The following is a 21,814-nucleotide window of genomic DNA, read 5'->3' as shown; positions in this document are numbered from 1 at the left end:
GCAAAATGAAAGAAAAATAGTGGAAGGCATTTTTTTATTAAACTTGACTTACGGAATAATATCTTTGGGGAATAAGGTCATAGAGGCCAAGATGGCCAGGTTTGAAAGAGAAAAGAGGCCTTCCTTGACCAAACAGAGGGAACTGTTTAAGGATGACCACATCGGGAATGGGACACATCCCAGAAAGACCCAAAAGAAAGAGGCAAGTTATCAGAGAGGAAACACAAATGATCCCCCAGAGCAAGCACAGGTCCAGAAACCGTGGACAGCTGCCCTCTAAAAACTGTGCTAAGAACGATCGCAGGACCATCCTCAACCCCCCTCCTCCCGCACTGACCCCAGATTGGGATAGTTCTACAGAGGGTAACAGAAGGTGGACGGAATTCATGCAACATTTATTCAAGTAATTATCGAGCACCCAGGCACCGTTCCAGTGAACGGACTTTGCCTGCTCTCCTATTTAGACTGGCGGTGCCCTAGAAACTAAGTCTATGCTGGGATGAAATTTTAAAACAAACAAAAGGACAAACATAGAATGTGAGAGGGAAAGAGTGTGGGAGAGGAGGTCGCATCTCGGGAAATTAAGGAAGACCTCCCTACTAAGGTGACATTTGAGGGCGACACGGAGGAAGTAACTGAGTGGCCCATGCTCCAGTTCATCATGTTCGAGGAAGAGTGAGGCAGCCAGCGTGGCCTGGGCATGGCATTTGGATGTTAAAGAGAGTTCTTTGGCAACTCTGTAAAGGATGATTTTTGAGAGGGAATGCTAGGGAAAGAATGTGAGTTAAGGGACTATTAAAATTGTCCAGTCAACAAATAATGAAGGTCCCCGCTCACCATTCCAACAAATAATGAGGACGTGGTGGGAGGTAGGAAAAGGAAGGAACACGCTACATGCTGAAGTTGCTTCCTCGTCCTTGTACCTGCTGGAAAAGCAAGCAGGTGGCCCCAACCCTCAGACAGTGGGGAAAGGCCAGCAGGGCTTAAACCCCTCTGTATTAGTTTCCTGGGGCTGCCTTACAAATCGCCACAGGCTGGGCGGCTGGAGACAATGAAAATGTATTCTCTTACAGTCCTGGAGGCTAGAAGTCGGAAATCAGGTTGGAAAGCACTGAGCTGAGGATGGAGTGGAGCTGCTTTCCTGGAATACATCCACCGTTCTCCAAACTCCAGGGAATTTGGTACACTGGCATAAAAAGAAATTGCAGTCAGAAATGGCTAGATCTGGGGCCAGCCCTGTGGCTACTCAGCCACAGGTTGGGTTTGTGCGTTCTGCTTCAGCGGCCCAGGGCTTTGCCAGTTCGGATCCTGGGCACAGACTTAGCACTGCTCATCCAGCCACATAGCAGAACCAGAAAGACCTACAACTAGAATACACAACTATGTACTGGGGGGCTTTTGGGAAAAGAAGAAGAAAAGAAAATGGCTAGATTTCCAGTGGATTCTATCATCTATAGCCAGAGTGAGGGAGTGCATGAAGGCCTTCCTGTTGTTCCTAACCACCTGTTTAGAAGCCAGGCTGGTAAAAAGCTGCCACTGTGGACTCTGATCTCTGTGACATAGATGTAAGATGCAGGCTGGCAGAGGACTGGAGATCCTGCAGGGTCTAATGCTACTAGCCAACTATACTAGTAATTAGCAATGTTCTGGACAAAAACTGGGTCATAGTGTTCCGCCACAAGTCCAGCTGGGCTAGGGCGGCTGAGTATTGTGCCAACAGACTGAAGAAACAAACTGGAGACTGCGAAGGAGACATACAGGTTTATTGGGCCTTACTTACAGGAAGAGTGTCCAATGGCTGCCGGCTGGACGGAAGTAATGTGAAGGCCCGCAACCGCCCCCCAAGAGAAGCTTGCTCAAGTAGGCAGAGAAACCAAGGCTGCATGCTTGCCAAAGGGCTGTCCTTGGTAACAACAGCGTTCCCAGAACAGTAGCTCACATGGAGGGGCTCTCTGTCCCTGTAAGATGCAATGTTCTTCTCGTGGGATAAGGGAGGATCTGGGCTGGCCAGGCCCAGATCGTTACAAATCCCTGTAGCTAGGCTGCCTGCCCAGAAGGGAGCCAGAAGGACACATGGTTGCAATGGATCTGGGGGTTTCTGCTGATCAAGCAAGACCCAGGCCCTACACACAGGGTGGGAGCAGGCTCAGAAGTGATTTAACCTTGCCAACCCAGCCCCCGCCATAGAAAGGCCTGAGGGAAGGCAAACCACTGGGTGGACAAAGGGGAATACAGTCCATTCTTGTTATTTACAGTGGTTCTGCTCTATAATGTTGCCACACACACTGAATTAGCAAATACTAAAACATTGCTCCCAGGGGAAATGCAGAGTTAGGTCCCAGGGAGCCTCTGGTAACAACACTTTGGTGAACTGATCAATATATAACCTTATGTTGTTTCTATTTAAAGATATTTTATTTTGTATATATTGTTGATTCATTGACATTGACCTCACAGCCAACAGCACTGTGACTCATGCCTGAATGGACATTATCTAGCGCACCCATTTTCTCCGTAAGGCACATCACAGCCTTCCGTGCTTAAGAACACTAGACAGCACTTCAACAGGGCGCTTCTGGACCACTTAGAACACAAACTCACCAACAAAAATTCTAAAACTATAGTACAAATAGACCGCGAAAATGACACGTTTACAATATGAGATAAAACAAGAAGGCAGTTTGATTTCCGCTGGGAATGTGGGTGTTGAGTGACTCAAATTTTTCCTGCTCTGTGCATGTCCCAAGCTTTCAGAGATGGCCTCCCCGCAGCAGCAGGCCCAGGACCCAGCCCAGTGTTCAGAAAGAGCGACAGCGACTGTCCAGGCTGAGCCCTGACCCTGCCTGAAGGCGAATGGCCTCTGGGTTAGAAGCTGAGATGATGTGCAGGGATGTGCCACAGCCATTCCCCGCGAGGAAGGGAGTGACAGAGCCCAGCCAACCCTGGCCAGATAAGAGGCAGTGAGACAAACTTGTATTTATGCGTAGAAACATCCGTTTCCAGGGGGGATGGGTCTCTGTGAGAGTTCAGCGTGTTCCAAATGAAGTCCTGGAAATTGTTTTTGTCAAGCTCAACCAGATGAGAGACCAGCACTGGCTTACGGGCTCTTCTCCGCACCAGGCATGCCTAGCTTCCTTCCACATAAAAGGTGGCATTTCATCCTCAAAAAGCCTGAAGTGACTTGTCCTCTGTCACACCGCTGATCAGGGCCCCAGACCAAAGACCCTCTGCCTCCCATCCAGATTCTTTCCCCTGCACCTCACCCCCTTTGTATATCTTCTCTTAATCTGCCCTGAAGTTGGGAGTAGGTGGGAGGAGCACAGAGAAAGAAGTTGAAAGAGAGAAATTGACTAAGAGGGCTCCCCGAATCTGGTTAATTTCTGATCTGAGCAAAGTTATACTGAGAAACAAAACCGGAGGGTGAGTAGGCTGCCACGGTCAGGCCACTCAGGAAGCAGCTGAACTCTGGGGCAGCAGCAGCAGCCAGGGTGGGAAGGAGGTAGATTGGGAGGCTGCCAAATGCTGCCACAGCAAACCGCTCCCTTTCCTTTCCCACCCTCCTTTCTTTCCTCCCTCCCTCCCTCCCACCCTCTTCTGTCTCCTCCTCTTCCTTCTAGAGCTCGCTGCCCCTCCCTGTGGCCTGCTGCCAAGTATCTGACCCAGCCAGTGGATGCGGCCAGGCAGCCCTAGATTGACTCTATTAAAAACTCCCGTAAGCCTTGCTGCGTCTGCCTCAGCATGGCGGGAGGGAGGGACACCTTGGCTGTGGGTCTGTTCCCTCTCCTGTGATTGCTGACCAGGATCTCCCCGGGCTTGCCTTCCCTTCAGCCGCCCAGCGTGGTCTCACCATCACCATGCAGTAGACTCACTTGGGAGGCCTTTAGAAGTGCTGATGCCAGGACCAATTCAGTGGGAGCTTCTGGGGCTGGGAGGAGCAGCGTCCCAGTGAGAAGAGAGAAGGCTGCTCTGACAAATCTGAACATCTAGCTATCTTCAGCCCTGCTGAGCTTGCGTGCGTTCTCCTAAACCTTGACATCCCCCCACCCCCACCCAGGATTCTCTGGAAAATCAGGTAAATGACGTCACTCATGATAGAGAGAAAGCCATTTAGCCTATTTTAATTTAAATGTGACAAACTTTCTCGCATTCTTAAATACTTATGTTCAAAAATTTCTATCATTTAAGAATGCAGAGTTTTCAATTAGAAAAGTCTTACTAGAGCAAGAGGCTAAAGGGAACTTTTATGTGACACAGAAACACTCGGCTATCTGGGCGTCTTTCAAGAGCTCCTTGCACAATTACTTTCAAGGATGGTAGGTTTTTTGCTTTGTTTTGTTTTTTGCTTTTTTTTTCTTAAAGATTGGCCCTGAGCTAACATCTGTTGCTAATGTTTCTTTCTTCGTCTTCTCCCCAAAGTCCCCCAATACATAGTTGTTTATTCTAGTTGTAGGACCTTCTGGCAGTGCTGTATGGGACGCTGCCTCAGCATGGCCTGATGAGCGGAGCTAGGTCCACACCCAGGATCTGAACCAGCAAAACCCTGGGCTGCAGAAGTGAAGCGCGTGAGCTTAACCACTCCGCCATGGGCCAGGCCCCTCAAGGACCTGTTTTAATGAAACAGGACTAGATATGACGATTTCACACACGATTTCAGACCAGAAAGGAAGACCAATTCTTTGTTTTGGTTATCGCTCTGTCTGAACTACTCTGTGATGCGGAAGAGTGTTTGCATTTGTTCTGCTGTGGGGAGAGGGAGGGAGCCCTGTCACCTCGCTGAGCTTGCTCCCTGCAGCGGCAGTCAGGAGGCTGGCCCAGGCCAGGGACAGGAGCTGTGTGACGGAGGGAAGGCAGGTGCTGTGGGTGGGGTGGACATGAGTGCGAGGCACAGGGCTGGGATGGCAGGAGTGTTCAGAGGAGGGCACCGAGCGAGGGGCTGGGATTTAGGGTGTAGGGTGGATATGGGCTTAGGGGAGGATGAGCCTGGCTGGAGTAGCCTGTGAAGTGTCCAGATGCCACGCTAAGCAGCACTGTGTAGGTGGGGGTTTCTGCCTCTGGAAAGACCCTCAGGCTGCAGTGTAGAGAGTGGCCAGCACAGCTCCGGAGCCAGCGGGGAGGCCAGGGCAGAGGCTGTTATGTGGGCCTGAGCTGAGACGGGGGCTGCCAGGCTGGAGGACTTGCCAAGGGTGGGGCTTTCCTCTTGGGAGGTAGTCAGCGACACAGGTCAATGTCCGTGGACCGGGCCATGTGATGCAGACACCCCGAATCTTGTCCACCCTCCCTGGGCTGTTGCCTGCTTCAGTGCCCACCCGGTAGTCTGCCCCTGCTTCTCTCTCCTTCTCCAGCCTCTCCTCAAGGAAGTGGGGATAGTGAAGCATGCTGGGGTATGGCCGCTGGCCTGTCACCCATGTGGGGACCTTGTAGCCTCATCTCAGGGACTGCATCAGCTTTGGTTTCTAGTGCATGGAAGACTGGCCTTGGGGGTTGACTTGGCCAGCTTAGTGTCTGCAAAATACTGTCCTACAGAGACCGGGCACGAGTGAGGAAGTCAAGAACACAGAGCAGGGACGCAGGAACTCGGGGGAGGTCCCATCGCGGCCGTGTCCCTCTTCGTTCTCTCCTCCCCGATCATGAGCACAGCAGCCCAATGGACAAGGATTTTCAAATGTTAGAAAGGATGGGAAAAGACTGTGTTCCCGGTCAGAGGTAGGTAAACAGCAGAGCCCACCTGAGACCCACTCCTCCTGACATGCGTCCTGCGCTCTCCTCTGGGGATAGTTTGATGGATGAAACCATGCATTCTGTGTCTTTCGAAATTCCCTGTGGAGCCTAGTGCTCTTTGAACTTGGAGCTAGACTCAACTGACCTTTGTCCTCGAGGCAAAGACCTGGTACCCAGGCCCAGGCCAGGTACACAAAGGGAGAGCAGATCTGAGCCCTTGCTGTCTGAAGTGGGAAACCTCATGTCCTGCTACAGATCCGTCAGAGCCCGGGAGACCCGGACCCACCCGGCTCAGCATAGCAGCAGCGATGGGGCAGAACGAGGAGGTGTGGAAGCAGGTGTTTCAGGAATTAATTCAGGAGGTGAAACCGTGGCACAAATGGACCCTGAGACTAGACGAGAGCCTTCTTCCCGGCATTCAGAAGCGGGGGTGGACACAGTATCAGCAGTGGGGCTTTGCCAGGTGAGTGGGGAACACAGGGATACCTATTCCAGAACATTCTTGCTTATTTCTTACTGTGTATACCTGTTACCTTTCTTGTTCCATTCCAGGAAGATTACAGGAAGTAAGGTGCCTATCATCAGAAGTTTTAGCTTCATTAGAGTTTTTTTCCTTATTACAATGAACCGACAAACAATAGCAGGAGTGGGCCGTGGTGTGGGCTAAGGCCTAGATTCAGAGAAATGAGGCTGCGAGGAGTGAGGGCGAGGGGCAGCGAGGCAAAAAGAAGGGCAGGAATGGTGGCTGTTTCACTCGATGGCAGGAGAGCTGGCTGAGCAAAGCTCACTGCATATGCTCCCAGCCTTAGGAGACCCCGGGTCCATCGTGGAGCCCATGAGGGAGAGGCCCTGGGCGCTGAGGAGACCGCCTCAGGGAGGGGGCAGAGGACAGGCGGAGCTGAGCAACACAGCAATCTTACTGCTTTCTACTCTGAGCTAATGGGCTCTTCTTAAAATAGGACACTTAGAAGTCACCCAAAGAATCACCTTCTCTTTTCCAGGTGGGAAAGCAGAGCCCCACGGATGGGAGGTTGTCCACCTGCACAGGGGGTGGGGGCCGGGGACTCTATCTCGGAACTGAGGCAGGGACTGGTTGCCTGCCCGCTGTCCCCTCTCTGGGGGAAGGTCTGGGCTGAGTAAGCAGAGCTCTCCTCTTCTTGCGACCTGTGGTTTTCCCAGGCCAGGAGCAGGCGCCGGCAGCATCATAGCAAACTCTGAACTCGTTTTTCTCTGAGCACTTTGAACTCTGAGCTGGCACACGAGCAGAGCAGCATGACCCGGGGGAGGGCAGGGGACTTCAGCTCAGGAGAACAGAGCCCGGGGCCCTTTGTATCACTGTCTTTCTGAAGGGCTCCCAGCAAGATCATCTCACTCACAGTGTCAGAGCTTCTTGGCATCTTCCCTTCGTTTCATTCTTACGTTCACCCTGTGAGGTGAGGCTAGAATCAATACAGGAGGGAAACCAGACTGACTCATTCTTGCCAGCCCCCTCAGTTCACCGTCGCAGACTTCATGGGCTCCTGTGCTTCAAGCCAGGCAAGGCTAGGCTTGGCTGCTGTAACAAACCCCGAAATATCAGTGATTTAACCTCACGCATGGCTCCCAGGGGCACCAACACAGAGAAAGAGAGAGCTAGAGGATGTTCCAAGGGCTTCTGCGCCAGAGCTGCAAGTAGCATGTATCACTTCTGCCCACATCCCATTAGCCAACCGGTCACGTTGTCCCAACCTAACGGCAAAGGGGCTGGGAAATGGGAGGCAGTGCATGGATAATTTGGCGAACACCAAAGGTCCCTGCCATACTGCAGCCCTCTGCTGTCCCATAATTCCAATCCTGAGGGCAGCCATGTGATTCCCTTCTCTCCATCTGTCCTGTCGTGTCCTGACATCCAACTATTATTGCTCAGAAAGTTGCCCTCCTCTCTGCTGAGATGAGGCGTCATTCTCTCGTACCCTGTCTGAGGCCAGGGGCATGAGGTGTATAAAGGTTTTCAGGCTACCTTGAGCAATGACTCGGGTTGGAGAGGGGCAAAAGAAGAGAGAGCTGGACACTGAGATCTCCCTGTAATACTGGCAGATCAGGGGCCCTGGGCAACCGAGGCACAAAGCAATGCTTTTCCTGAGGACAGCGGACTGTTTAGGGTCCCTCTCTGATCTGTGGGTCTGTGACTTACTGTCTTAGTCATAAGACAGTATTTTAAAAAGTACCACAGCCTGGGCAGCTTATAAGCAACAGAAATGTATTGCTCACAGTTCTGGAGGCTGGAAGTCTAAGATCAGGGTGCCAGCTGGTCAGGTGAGGGCCCTCTTCTGGGTCGCAGACTTCCCATTATATCCTCACATGGCAGAAGGAGCTAGGGCGCTCTGTGGATCTCTTTTATAAAGGCACTAATCCCATTCACGAGGGCTCCACACTCATGACCTAAGCACCTCCCAAAGACCCTGCCTTCCAACACCATCACCTTGGGCTTGTGAATTTGGGGGGGGGACACAAGCATTCAGGCTGTAGCACTTACCAACACGCACTTGTATCCATTTGTAGATTTCAGTTCCGGGTTCTTGGGGCTGATTTAATGGCTACTGTTGCACTTGGAGCCTTGGACCCGCTTAAATCTGCATTTGAAGAAGCCTTGGTTTGGGATCAGAAGACTGGAGTTCTAGTCCTGCCTCTTACACCCACTGGGTCTCTGGGCATGACGAGTTCCCAGCGTGTGCTTCATCTCTAAAATGATCATGTTGGACTTAGAAGTCACCCAAGATCCCTTCCAGCTCTGGTGGATTGCTATTTGCTATTCTCACGGTAGACACCTGTTGGTCAAAGAGCATGTTGGTGGCACAATAGAGATAGGAATGAGTCTCTCTGTACTTCCTTCCCCTGCTGATCCAGGACCCCAGTCAAGTCCCTCTCTGTGTTGTCAGCAGCTCCTTCTTTCCTCTGGCACAGCCCACCTTTCGGCCATATTGAACCAAGCTGAGGTCTTGTATTCTGTGTCCACAGATTCCAGTGCTCCTCGTGCTCCCGCACTTGGGCCTCTGCCCGAGTTCAGGTCGTTTTCCACATGCACTGGAGTGAGGTGAAGTCCAGGGGCCGGGTGAAGATGAGGGTCTTTGCTCAGAGATGTCAGAAGTGCTCCCAGCCTCCGTTTGAGGTTCCCGAGTTCACGAATGAGAACATCTCAAGGATCCTGAACAACCTGGTGGTCCGAATTCTGAAGAAGTGCTATGGAGAAGAATTTAAGTTGACTGAAGAGATTCCTATGATCCGAGAAATCTCTCTTGAAGGGCCACATGACAGTGACAACTGCGAGGCATGTCTGCAGGGCTTCTGTGTTCAGCGGGGGTCAGGCATGGCCGTGCAGTCGCCAGTGTATCCACCACTTCTCACGATAGGCTCACCTATCTCCCTCAGCATCACCACACACAAGCCTTCTCCCACAAGGAGTGGCCCCTCCGCGGATGCAGCGAAGAAAGGAAAGGTATTACCCAGCCCCTGGTTTTCTGCGCCCACCCCCTGGGTTTCTGCGCCCACACAGGCTGCGAGCTTCCCCACCTCCTGGAGCCCAGGAGCAAACCCCAACCGCCAGGAGAAGAGAGTCCAGGACTCCCTCTCAAGCGAGATGTTCTATCCCGACACAGCCCAGAGGCCTGCACACAGGGCCTTCGGCCTGTGCTGCTGTGTTCTCATTCTAATCATCATCATCGTGACTGCTGTGACACTCAGGATCTGAGCCTCGAATGCATGATGCCAAGCTAAAAAGTCAGATATACTAAGTCATATATTGTGTGATCCCATTGATATGAAACATTCAGAATAGGTAAATCCAGAGTTGGGAAGTAAACTGATGGCTACCCAGGGGCTGGAGGGAGAGGGGAATTAGGGAGCAACTATGTAATCTGTACAGGTTTTGCAGGGGGTGTGATGAAAATGTTTTGGCATAAGATAGAGGTGGTGGTTGCACAATACTGTGAATGCCCTAAATGCCATTGAATTGTTCGCTTTAAAATGGTTAACCATGTGAATTACACCTCGATTTAAAAAAACAGCGCTGTAATTTCGTTCGTTCTCTAGAAAACTGAGAGTGAAGCGTTTATGACTTACAGAACGATTTGGAAATCCTATGAAACCTGTGGGCCCTCTCACCGGAAAATGTTGCACAGACCCTCGGAGGGCAGTCTGTGGAGGCATTTGCAGTTGAAAGTATTAGGCTGAAAACCCGGGTTCTAAAGCAGGGGTCTCCACAGCCACTGAGGGACAAGGCAGACCGTCCACTGAGGTGAGAGAGGCATCCTTAGAGCTCCGTTTAATTTTTCTTCATACTTTACTATTTCTTGTTGCGTGTTTTGTAATGTATGCTAATATATTAGTAGAATGATATAAATAAATAAATATATACCCACTTGGAGTGTGTGCTTAATTTTCATTGACAAGGTTGCACCATCACAAACATTGAGGGGACCCCTGTTCTGAAGGCCCAAATGTGGAAGTCTGTGCACGGATCCTCACCAGGTTTCTGAAACCAAGTGGCTTTTAAAAAGTTTTCTGGGGACCAGCCCGGGGGTATAGTGGTTAAGTTCGCACGCATGGCTTCAGCAGCCCGCGGTTTGAGGGTTGGGATCCTGGGTGCAGACCTACACACCACTCATCAAGCCATGCTGTGGTGGCGTCCCACATACAAAATAGAGGAAGATGGGCACAGATGTTAGCTCAGCAACAATCTTCCCAAGCAAAAAGAGGAAGATTGGCAACAGATGTTAGCTCAGGGCCAAGCTTCCTCACTAAAAAAAAAAAAAAGTTTTCTGTTCTGATTAATGAGAATCATTTTAAGACTCACTCTCACATCTTTTTTGTCTAGAAATATGAATCCTCCAGTTTACGTGGCTAAAATGAAAGCAATAGTCGTTTGAGTCACATGCTCCTTTTCTCTTGCCACCCCCCTCCATCCACGTGGCCCTCCCCACCCATTCCAGTCGTTCCCACGGGCACAGGGTTGGCCAGGCCGAGCCCTACCCGCGTCCTTGCTGCTCCCTCTGGGGCAAACTCTACAACTTCTTCATTTTGCAGAACTGGAACTCTCTGCCGTTGAACAGCAACTCCCTTTTTCTCCCTCCCCTTAGGCCCTGCTAACTGCCATTCTTCTATAAATTTGACTATTTTAGATACTTCATACAGCATTTGTCTTCTTGTAACTGGCTTATTTCACTTAGCATAATGTTCTGGAGGTTCATCCATGTCGTAACATGTGACAGGATTTCCTTCCTTTTTAAGGCTGAATGACATTCCATTGTCTGTATATATCACGTTTCGTTTACCCATTCATCCATCTATAGACACTTGGATTGCTTCCACCTCTTGGCTCTTGTGAGTAGTGCTGCTATGAACAGGGGTGTACAAATATCTCTTTAAGACCCTACTTTCTACTCTGTTGGATGTATACTGAGAAGTGGAATTGCTGAATCATATGGTATTTGTATTTTTAAAGAACCACCAAACTGTCTTCCACAGCAAAAAAACTGTTTTACACTCCCACCAACAGTGCACAAGGGTTACAATTTCTCCACCTCCTAGCCAACACCTATTTTCTGTTTTGTTTTTTTTTTTATAATAGCCATACCAATGGATGTGAGGTGCTATCTCATGGTGTCTTTGATTTGCATTTCTAGAAAATGCAATTTTTAATGATGCAAGTTTACACTTTCAAGGCAGTATTAGAAATCATATTTGTACATCTCAGCACAGAGATAAGTATTTGGAACACAACAGAAATGTGTGGGTAAAGTTTTCACAGACTTGCTATTCATTTTCAAACATTTGAACACAGTCCCTATATCTGCATTAGGCAAATTCCAGGAACTTAGAATGTAATAGTGGGACAAGACAGATAACAAGCACATGCCAAGGAGCAAGCATGTGAGAGAAACTAGTGTGCCCCAGCGGCCGGCCCGGTGGCACAGCAGTTAAGTTCGCATGTTCCGCTTCTCAGTGGCCCAGGATTCACCGGTTCGGATCCTGGGTGTGGACATGGCACTGCTTGGCAAAAGCCATGCTGTGGTAGGCATCCCACATATAAAGTAGAGGAAGATGGGCACGGATGTTAGTTCAGGGCCAGTCTTCCTCAGCAAAAAGAGGAGGATTGGCAGTATTTAGCCCAGGGCTAATCTTCCTCAAGAAAAAAAGAGAAACTAGTGTGTCCCGGCGGCCATAAATACCTGGAAGCTGAGCGACCAATGAGGTGGGGAAGATGTGCAGGGTCGTTAATGTAAAAAGGGGTTCTTGGTGGAAGGCAAATCATAAAATATTAAAGATGGATCAGCCTTAGAAATTGTGTTCTCCAACCCTATTTTTTACAGGTGGGGAAAATGAGGCTCATTCAAGATGAAGTGATTTTCCCAAGATTATGCAGTGCATTAGCAAAGAGCTGGCCTTGCAATCCCGCTCCCTGAGTCCCACTGCTGACCAGCTTTCTTCTGAAGAGACTAGAATGCACGTGAGTGCATGTGTGCATATTTGCACAGTAAAGAGATGGCAGATACAGGGACATGTGAAACATTTGCTGATCTCTCTCCAGAAAGAGACACTACTGAATTCAAAGACGGGCAGGGATGGACTGAATGAATGATTTGGAGCATGTCAATAAGGGAAACAAACCAGAAAATGGTAGAGAACTTAATTAGGACATTGAGGGAAGTGGAAGTTAAACTATTGGTGAGCTCACTGAAAACTACAGTCAAGACCGTTAATGTCAAGAAAGAATTGGAAAGCCCTTCAAAATTCTAAGAAATGCTACTGCGTGATAAAAACTTACTTTGATGACAAATGTTGCTATTGACAAGTAGGGTGGGAGAAGCTGGGAAAGAACAAACTAGGAAAAGCCTTGTCCCTGTGAATCAGGCAGGAATGGACCAGAATTAAGACAGGGAAAACTGGAATCAAAGAAGTATTTTAAAGAAATGAGAAAGATCTGTGGATTTTTTTAACAGGTAATTTTTTAAAAGAAAATTATATAGAATTACACATTTGGAAGACCAAGAAAATACTGTTAATGGAGCTTTGGAAAGGGGAGGAAGAGCAGAAACACATCTGTAATAGGCCTGTTTTAATGTTAGCGGCATTCCCGAGTGGAGCTGCCCTGTAGAGGAAGAGAACAAAAAAATGGGTGACAACATTCAAGGTCAGAGCTGGCAGAAAAAAACTGAGAGTCATCTAGGAATCAAAATGAAATCCTCGTTTAAAAAAGAGAATAATTACCCTCAGTAAAATTATAAAATATGAAATCTTGGCTCAGACAGAAAACAAAGTCTTCAGGTAAAAACATACTTCATTCTAAGCCAGTAGAATATATACCTTAGTAAGTAACACAGGCATTTCCCACACTAATCTGATAACTAAGGAATCCCAGGAAGAGACATCCTCGAGAATCAGAACGCTCTTCCAGCTCACTCCATGAAGCTAGTATTACCCGTTCCAGAACAAGCATCGTCATCAGCATTGTGCCTCTTGCAGAAGGCGCTTGAGAGAGATTTGCCCTGCACAATTATGTAAAATTTATATAAACAGCAAGTACTTCTCACTTGGCAGTATTGAAATAACATCTCTGGAAAATAATTCGCTTTATGGCGAACTTGAATCGCGTTGCCTCTCCAAAATATCAAGCCTATTCTTGCCGAGAATACTGTTTGCCAAGGCCATGGCAAGTTCTGTAAAGAAGTTAGCGGAACAAAGCTTTCTGTGTGATGCCTTCACCTCTAATGTTTTTATTTGTTCCTTTGCTTTTTGCTTCTGTTGCACATGAAGCTAGAGAAAGGCGATTCATAAAGGACTCTCCATCCACAAGGCATAGTTTTTAGGAAAACCAAGACCTTGGCAAGAGGGTGGAATCAATTAAATTGAAATGAATAAATAGCCTTTTGAAATCTCCACCTTGAATGCCTACACTGTGTCTCTCTTGCTTGGGTCTGTTTCTTCCACAGACATGAGGTAGCAGCGGAATTTAAGGAAACTACATTAAACTTCATTTGGAACCCAAGATAACTGGAAGAAAACCAGAAATGTTTATCACAGTCCCAGTCCAGGGTGGTGTCAGAGAGGAACGTACGTGAGACCAGAGAGCATAGAGAATCTAGAGGGAAAGCAGCAGTCGAGAAAGTCACAGAGCAAGGTAAGCCCCACCACCTCCCTCCTTCTGATCACCCAAGAGGAGTCCTGCAGGACCCAGCTGAGGGCTATGAATGTCCGTTCTCCACAGCCCCCCTACTCAGTGCGGTGGGTAACCGAAGCGGGCATGTGTGTCTCTGGCAGATAACCAGGAGCAGGCAAGTATTACAAGTTACATTTAACAGCTGATGTTGTCTTTGAGGACAGGAGTATAAACATCTTACCATTTCTCTATTAACTATAGATATCTCACAACGCTGTCATCTCTTTCTTAAACCTTTCCTTATTTTCCAGATTTCATGGAAGGCTTAAAATCTGAAAACTTTTATCAGGGCCCATTTAAACCAAATGTTTCAAGTCAACAGGCAGACAGGCAAATGCAATGGGGTCTGCCCTGATAACAGTGCAGAGGAGTGTCAAAGACCATCGGCCCTGGCAGAAGTTTACAAAATATGTTCAGAAAGTCACAAAAATAAGCACTAAGTGGGAATCCCAGGTCTTATTTTGGACTGATTCACTGCTTTGCACCTGGGTTGTAGGAGCTACCTGGGGTCGACCAGTCACAAAGAAATTAGACAGTAGTGTAGCAGCTGATTACCAAAGACTGGAGTCCTAACCCTAGATTATGTCCATTTTTCCCTCAAAGCCACAACTCTGCCAATCTGAGCTCAGCCTTGGGTCCTCTGTCCCCCTGGTGAATTTCACAGTCAAGGCAAATTCATCTATTCAATGTCATATCTTCTTTGATTCAATAACCACTGTTTGGCTGATTTCTTTCCTAAGAATTATGGATGGTGCTAAGGCCCAACACTCAACTATAATTTGCTTCACCTGTAATTTATATTACACTGCAATAAAACAACTTAAGCATCTCAATTTTTCATTCTGATGATATAGCTAGATACTCTAAGAGAAGATTTCTGAGCTGCCTGTTAGTATTGCAGTTTGATACCATTTCAAGTTTTAAAGTTTGAATTTAATTTCCTAAGTTTCAGAAATAAATCCAATATACACACTGTAAAATTAGCATTTAAACTTACATACACCACAAAACAATACCTCGAAGTCTCTAAGTTTCCTTTCCACTCAGAAGGAAAGAGATGCATTGAGACAGGAAAGAAGAGAAGCAGACAGAAGGGGAAAGACGATGACCCATTTCCAAAGCTTACTGTTTGCAACCATCCTAACTTGGTCACCCTAAACTGGTGTTGGCAAGCATGCCCAATGGTCATTCTAGAAAGCCGGAGTCAAGAAATCTGGTGTGGATCTTACTATTAACTAAAATGCACTACTCTATGATTCCACCTAAGTGTCTCTGCCCCTTAACTTCCAACGTATGAAAAATGGGTATAACAATAAGCTTTTGCAACCAGAACATTTTTCTGCTAAGAATTATATTTTATTATTTATCTCATGTTGCTTTAGCGTTCATACATATATTCTGCTATATAAATTACTTTTTCAAATTAGGTATCAGTCCATATGCATCATCTAAAATTTTCAAATCTCTACATTTCCACTGAGATGCATATTCTACTTTAGAATCTTTCTGCATTTTTACATTTATATGAATAAATTAAATAGTAGCTCTACAAGCATCATATTCAAACAATTCATTTGTTTTATTATGAAACATGAAATAATTATTTATCAATGCAGTATTTTTCCATTATTTAAATGTAACACTGAGATAAGGTTTTTGCACAAAAGACTGATTTTATTGAAATAAAATTTACAGAAGTTATGGATGGTCAGTTTGAGTGAAAGCCCCCATTTCTCCCCTTTTCAGATATATTTCCCATTTGACTATATATAACATATTACTCGGCATGAAATAAAATTCCAAAATCATTCAAGAAGTACAATTAATAAATTTGAATTCTATTTTTAAAGAGTTAAAAAAGAATACAATTGTTTGAGGTTCAATTAATTTCTCATTTTCCTACTCTTTTCATCTCTTAACCTACTTCTCAGTTTGTTTCTAAGTTGAAGCAATCCTCTACTGAAGCATTATTACCATGTGGTCTTAGAACGCTCTGCCTGTTTTACATCTGTTGAGGATAAAATATTTGGAATTACAATTAAGCCTATCAAGACAAAATATTGAGATTTCAATAGTAACCCCTCTGGGGATAGACTGGGTCTTCAGATAAGAGGAAATAAAAATCACCCTTCATTTCTAGTCCAGTTTAACTTCCACAAAACCCAAATGGCTAGACATGTGCTGTCCAATAGGTAACCATCTGTGGCTATTTAAATTTAAATTTAATTAAAAATTTAGTTCTTTGGTCACACCAGTCATTGTCCAAGTGCTCAAGGAGCACACGGGTCTGGTGGCCACTATATTGGACAGCACAGATACAGAACATTTCCACCACTGCAGAATGTTCTGTTAGACAGGACTGGGCTAGCCCTGATAGGAGTCAATCCATATATAAGTATACATGAATATATGCATTTTTCCTTCTTAGTCACAAAAGCCACTTGTTTAAGCTTATCTTCAACACACAATCCTGTTTATTTTAGCCCAAGACAATGGTATAAAAATAGATATTTGTACAATTTCTCCAAATCATACAATGTGACGTAAGAGTCCAAAGCTGTGTAATGAATCCCACCTTTGCCGGTGTAAAGCACTGTCTCATGAGCTGCCTCTGGACCGCAGAGTCTCGGTCACGGGCAGAGTCCTCCCGTGGGAGCTTCGAAGAAGGGTAGCTAGGGACTCCTCATCAATGTGGACTGGTCATCTCCACTACCCTATATGGCCACCTTAGAGGAGGGGTCCCTAAGGGCATTGCCTCTGCTCCCTGCTCTGAGATGGGTCCCAGAGACCCCGAGGTGCCCACTCAGGACAAGACGACCATCCATGCAGGCCATGCAAGGCTTCCCATGGCCAGCCAGGCCCACGCTTCCTGCACTGGGGCTACCAGCGCACCATCCGAGCGCCTCATGCCCAGTGCATGGGCAGACATGCTAGCTCTTCTTCCTACCTTCAAGGACCAGATTATACTCGAGAATCTCCTGAGAGCATACACTTGCAAAATATAATTTAAAACATATGGAAATAGCAGTTTGTATAAGCCCAAGGAAAATTATTCTTGGTAAAAGAAATAATGCATTAAAACTCTTCCAAAATAACAAAATAAACTCTCATCTGACTGGTCCAATATAAATGCTCTTTTCACAACCCGTTTGTCCCCTGATTCCTGAAAACAATGCAATCAACTTCAGAATTTGGTCTTTAAGTTATAATTTAAAAAAATAATACATTTTCTAAAATATTAAATCTGTATTATTTGGAAATAAGTATATGCAAATGAACCTTTAAATATCAATATATAAACCCATTTATCAATTCTCCAGTCTAAAGAGAGAGGTATTCATATATTTGAAATCTGAAAATCATTTTTCCTAACAACTAGGACCATGGTTTCTAGACTTTGTCCTTAAGCACAAGCCATTATTCCTATAGGACGTGACCCACAACATGAAGATTTACAGCTCCGCAGGACAGGGAGAGTCTGCCGTCTTCTGATGGATGGTATCAAAGCTGAAGACTAAAAGATACTTTGGTGGTGTAGCTGGGAACAGAATCTGTAACAAAAGGGAAAAATACACTCAACCATTCTCCACTTCATTATGAAGTGTGACCATATGCCATGGCCTAAGTCAATACACAGATTATTGCCACTTCATATTTTAAGTATAGAGAGAAATGTGTTTATCACCATTAAGTCAGCAATCACAAATATGTAGTCATACTTGAGAAATATTTAGATCTAAGATAGAATAAGATAAATTTATTAATTCTCGTTCTCTTGGAGTCTTTCCAACCAACCCACACAGCTACATCAGGATCCTGGAAACTGTATGACCCCGAAATAACAAAAGTTGACAAAACAGAAACAGATGGCCAAGAACTCAGGACTGTGGACACCAGGTGGAAGGGATATGGTTTATAAGAGAAGTCTGGGCTATTCCTAAGCCAAGCGTGATCTTAGCCTTTTCTCAGTCTTGCTCTTCCCGCTGGTTACTGCCCATCCTCTCTCTTCTCACAAGCAAATTTTGTCAAAGGATGGTCTATACCAGTTGTTCTCAAGCTGTGCTTCTCAGACCCAAGCAGCAACATCACCTGGGAACTTGTTAGAAATGCACATTCTCGGGCCCCACCCCAGACTTAATGAGTCAAAAACTCCGAGAGTGGGGCCTGCAGGTGATTCTTAGGTTCACTAACTGAGGACCAGTGAGGGGCTTCACTTCCTCGTCATTCTTGAATCATACAAGGTTGGAGGTCAATGTAGACTCATTAAATCTACCTTTTCCTTATAGCCACGGACTTTGTGACTAACTCAGACATTAGTCTGATGGGAAAGGAGAGAAAAGAGGGAAGACACCATGATGAAGGAAACAAACAAACTTAGAAAAATTCAAAGTACATGCCAGACCAACTATAGATCTAACTATTAAGAAATGACCTTTTTTTTTTTTTTTGGTGAAGAAGATTGGCCCTGAGCTAAATTCTGTTGCCAATCTTCCTTTTTTTGCTTGAGGAGGACTGTTGCTGAACTAACATCCATGCCAATCTTCCTCTATTTTGTATGTGGGACACCATCTCAGCATGGATTGATGAGCGGTGCATAGGTCTGTGCCCAGGATCCAAACCTGCGAACCCTGGGCCGCTGAAGCAGAATGTGTGAACTTAACCAGTACACCACCAGGCTAGCCCGAAGAAATTACCATTTTTGTAGGTCAAAACCAGCTGAATATTGGCAATATCATTTGGTTCAACCTAATATGAATATATGAAGGATAGAATTATTATAACTATTTAGAATTAAGTAAATGAATTCAAAATTTATCATCACTAAAGTTAATTTATTAAAAGCAAATTATTTTATTGCTGGCCACATAGATCCAATGCTTAATGCTTATTTTCTCTAATTCTTCCTTGCGTTTTTGCATAATAGCACTAAAATATAATTATGAATAAACTAATAAAATACAACAATAAAGTTTTTCCCAAGAGGAAAATTATACAGCCCAAAGATAATTTTGGACAAATAAATGGTTCTGTTATTTCAGTTTCATATTTAACATAAATTTCTAATTTATTTCATAATATTTCAGCATTCAAGATTAGGGATGGCCAAATAGATTAGAGATACATAGAAATTTTCTTAATTTAGTTGGGAAGTTTTTTAACTTGTCAAATAAATGGTATTTTACTGTCATGAAGTCTCTGACTGTCTGGATGGGACTAACCCTCTTCAGACATCTCCTCAGGGGGAGGAGTAAGCTCACATGCGTGTTATGTCATGGCTGACGAGTGGCATAGGTCCACGCCCGGGATCCAAACCTGCAAACCCAGGCCACCAAAGCAGAGCACACCAAACTTAACCACGATGCCACAGGGTCAGGCCCCTTTTGTAATTTTTTACATAAGTGTACCTCAATTTATCTAAGAGATGACTTTTTCTAAAGTTGAGTTTAAATGAATTTTGAAATGGAACCTTATTTTCCACTAACTAGGATAGTCTTCTGTCAAGTCATTTAGTTAAAACCTCATGTACAGGGGCCGGACCGGTGGTGCAGCAGTTAAGTTCACACATTCCGCTTTGGTGGCCCGGAGTTCACTGGTTTGGATCCTGGGTGCAGACATGGCACCGCTTGGCAAGGCATGCTGTGGCAGGTGTCCCATATATAGCGTAGAGGAAAATGGGCACGGATGTTAGCTCAGGGCCAGTCTTCCTCAGCAAAAAGAAGAGGATTGGCAGCAGATATTAGCTCAGGGCTAATCTTCCTCAAAAAGAAACCAAAAACCTCATGTACAGTTCGTAATGCAATCCTCACATTTTAAGTGTGTTTCTCAGCCTCTTTGCCAAATAGTTGATTACATGTCAAGAATTCAAGTGCACTAGGAAAATTTGGTATTTTAAGGAAACTTATCCCTTTTTTTTTGGTAAATGAAAAAATAATTTACAAAGTAACCTGTCCCTTACCAATTAACTTTTTGTCAATTTGACTTATATGAATAAATCTGATCCATGAATGAATGGAATTCTGTATATTCATTTTAAATAATTTTAACTATGAGTAACCTACCTCTTTCTTTAAGATCTTCAATATAGGCTCTCATAAATTCTTTATCAAAGTGCTGACGGTCTCGTTCACTTTCTATTATTTCGTCACCATCTTGACACTGGGTATTATCAATAGGATTGTCCATAAGGCTTACAAATCTATTCAAGAAAATATGGACAATATCACATTTTCACCTGTACGTTTTTAACCGCAAAATTCCTCTCATAGGAAGTCAACCTTTATGATTCTATATCCCAAGTTCTTACCTATCCTCCAAAGTCACAGTTGACTATTTAATGTGAGCATGACCAGTGGAATTCCACTGTGGAGTGATCCAGCGGGATTATGGAATCAGTCTTAAGGCAGAGACTGTTCAGACGCCTGATGGGGAAATGAGCGCTACAGACAGAGGACGGGGCCATGGGACCGTGAAGTGGACAATAACACTTTCTCTCAGTCCGATCCTTAAAACGGTATGATGTCTTCCTGTGTTTGATATTACTCCCAATTAGTGACAGCAAACTCTAAAATGAGGTGGCTAAATTAAAAAAGACTCAGACAAAATTCCTACAAAAGAGGTATTTAAAAGATGGACTACTGCTACGAAAAAAAAAGGAATCTAGAGGAGAGAAGCTAAAAGGGCATTTGATCTTCCGTCTTCACAATTTTGAAAGATGCTTTGATGTGAAAGCTGATATAATTATTTCAGTTCAAAATAGGGAACCCTTCGCATAGTCTTTGGTTACAACCACAGGCCCTGCTGTGTTGGGTGTGAGCATCTTTCTCACTGGTTTGTAGAAGAGCTATATACATATAAGGGAGATATGAGCCACATAGCTGTCATATTTTAGTATATATATTCCCAGTTCATTTTCCTTTTAATTTTATTTAATGTCTAAATATGGAGAAGGCGAAAAAACGTTTTACTTCTTATGTAGACAGATTCATTCAAATTTTCCTTTGCAATCTCTTTCACTGAGTTAATTTTTATTGTCCTTCCCAATCCAAAAAAAGAAATATGCCTATATTTTATCATTCTTTAATTTTTTATCAAAGTAATGACTGAACATATTTTTAAATTTGAGTAGTGCAATGATACTCTTTATTTAAGGCAGCAGTCTCTCTCCCTACCCCTTTGTTACTCTCAGATCCCAGAGGTGATCTCTTCCATTGGTCAGTCCTTATTTCTGCTTAATCTATTCGAACTATCTTCTACTGTAGGACAAACGCTTTCATGTTGTTCAATCAAGTGGCGGTATTTCTTCCCTTCTCTCCACTTCCTCGACCCTCCTACCTCTCAATTTTTGTGATCTATACTTATACTTTTTCATTTTATTATGAAACTTTTCAAACATTCAGAAAAGTCGAAAAAATCTTACAGTGAACACCCCTGTCCCCACCATCTTGGTTCCACATTCAACCTTTGCCCACACTTACTTTATCACATACCATCCATCTACCCACCCCTCAGGCCATCTTAATTTTTGCTGCATTTCAAAGCACAGCACAGACATCATGCACTTTCACTTTCACACTGTTAATATCAACACCCTCTGCATTCTGATCTGTAACCATATTTACCTTTTCTATCTTGCCTGCAATTTGATTCTAAAATTGAAAATCAATCCATGGTACGTATATTTCTGTGACAATTATCTGGCAAGGCTTGGTGATGACTTCATACGTGAGAATGAGGCAACAACATGTTCGCTGGGCACCTGCACGTGCCGGCAGTGTTTGCCCAGGGCCACCTCTCTGTGGGTGACCACTCAGACAGCGAGCTAGCCAGTCCCCTGGCACTCTCCAAGCACAGGACTCCAGGGGCTTTTTCCCCAGGGCCACCCTAAGGAAACCTCAGCTTTTG

General features: G+C 45.2%; 2 protein-coding genes across 7 annotated transcripts in view; one reads left to right on the top strand and one right to left on the bottom strand.

Moving 5' to 3' along the window:
• Positions 1-3,640: 3,640 nt before the first annotated feature.
• Positions 3,641-10,120, top strand: RTP3 (receptor transporter protein 3). Of its 5 annotated transcripts, none has more exons than XM_044754436.2 (5): positions 3,689-4,072; positions 4,255-4,313; positions 5,524-5,703; positions 5,974-6,181; positions 8,716-10,120. In XM_044754436.2, the coding sequence occupies exons 4-5, from the start codon at positions 6,027-6,029 to the stop codon at positions 9,443-9,445; spliced, it is 885 nt and encodes a 294-aa protein (XP_044610371.1). In that variant the 5' UTR covers positions 3,689-4,072; positions 4,255-4,313; positions 5,524-5,703; positions 5,974-6,026; the 3' UTR covers positions 9,446-10,120. The 5 variants fall into 5 exon arrangements, with proteins under 5 accessions (XP_044610372.1, XP_014707898.1, XP_044610371.1 ...); XM_044754435.2 differs by having other exon boundaries at positions 4,186-4,313; XM_014852412.3 differs by lacking the exon at positions 4,255-4,313 and having other exon boundaries at positions 3,657-4,072.
• A 5,445-nt stretch (positions 10,121-15,565) lies between these two features.
• Positions 15,566-21,814, bottom strand: part of LRRC2 (leucine rich repeat containing 2) — a 34,988-nt gene continuing 28,739 nt past the window's right edge. For both annotated transcript variants that reach the window (XM_014852406.3, XM_070492245.1), the window contains exons 8-9: positions 19,972-20,108; positions 15,566-17,463 (exon numbers count right to left, since the gene is read on the bottom strand). In XM_014852406.3, coding sequence (XP_014707892.3) covers positions 17,414-17,463; positions 19,972-20,108 — 187 coding nt within the window. In that variant the 3' untranslated portion in view covers positions 15,566-17,413. The remainder of the gene's footprint in view (positions 17,464-19,971; positions 20,109-21,814) is intronic.

The sequence above is a fragment of the Equus asinus genome, chromosome 21 (assembly GCF_041296235.1).
Source record: "Equus asinus isolate D_3611 breed Donkey chromosome 21, EquAss-T2T_v2, whole genome shotgun sequence".
Classification (NCBI taxonomy): domain Eukaryota; kingdom Metazoa; phylum Chordata; class Mammalia; order Perissodactyla; family Equidae; genus Equus; species Equus asinus.
This window is presented reverse-complemented; position numbering and strand designations above follow the sequence as displayed.

Bases quoted from the DNA above. Each gene is read 5' to 3' on its own strand.
- RTP3 (XM_044754437.2), top strand. From the start codon at position 6,027: ATGGGGCAGAACGAGGAGGTGTGGAAGCAGGTGTTTCAGGAATTAATT. The intron at 6,182-8,715 runs GTGAGTGGGGAA...CTGTGTCCACAG, and splicing joins CAGCAGTGGGGCTTTGCCAG to ATTCCAGTGCTCCTCGTGCT.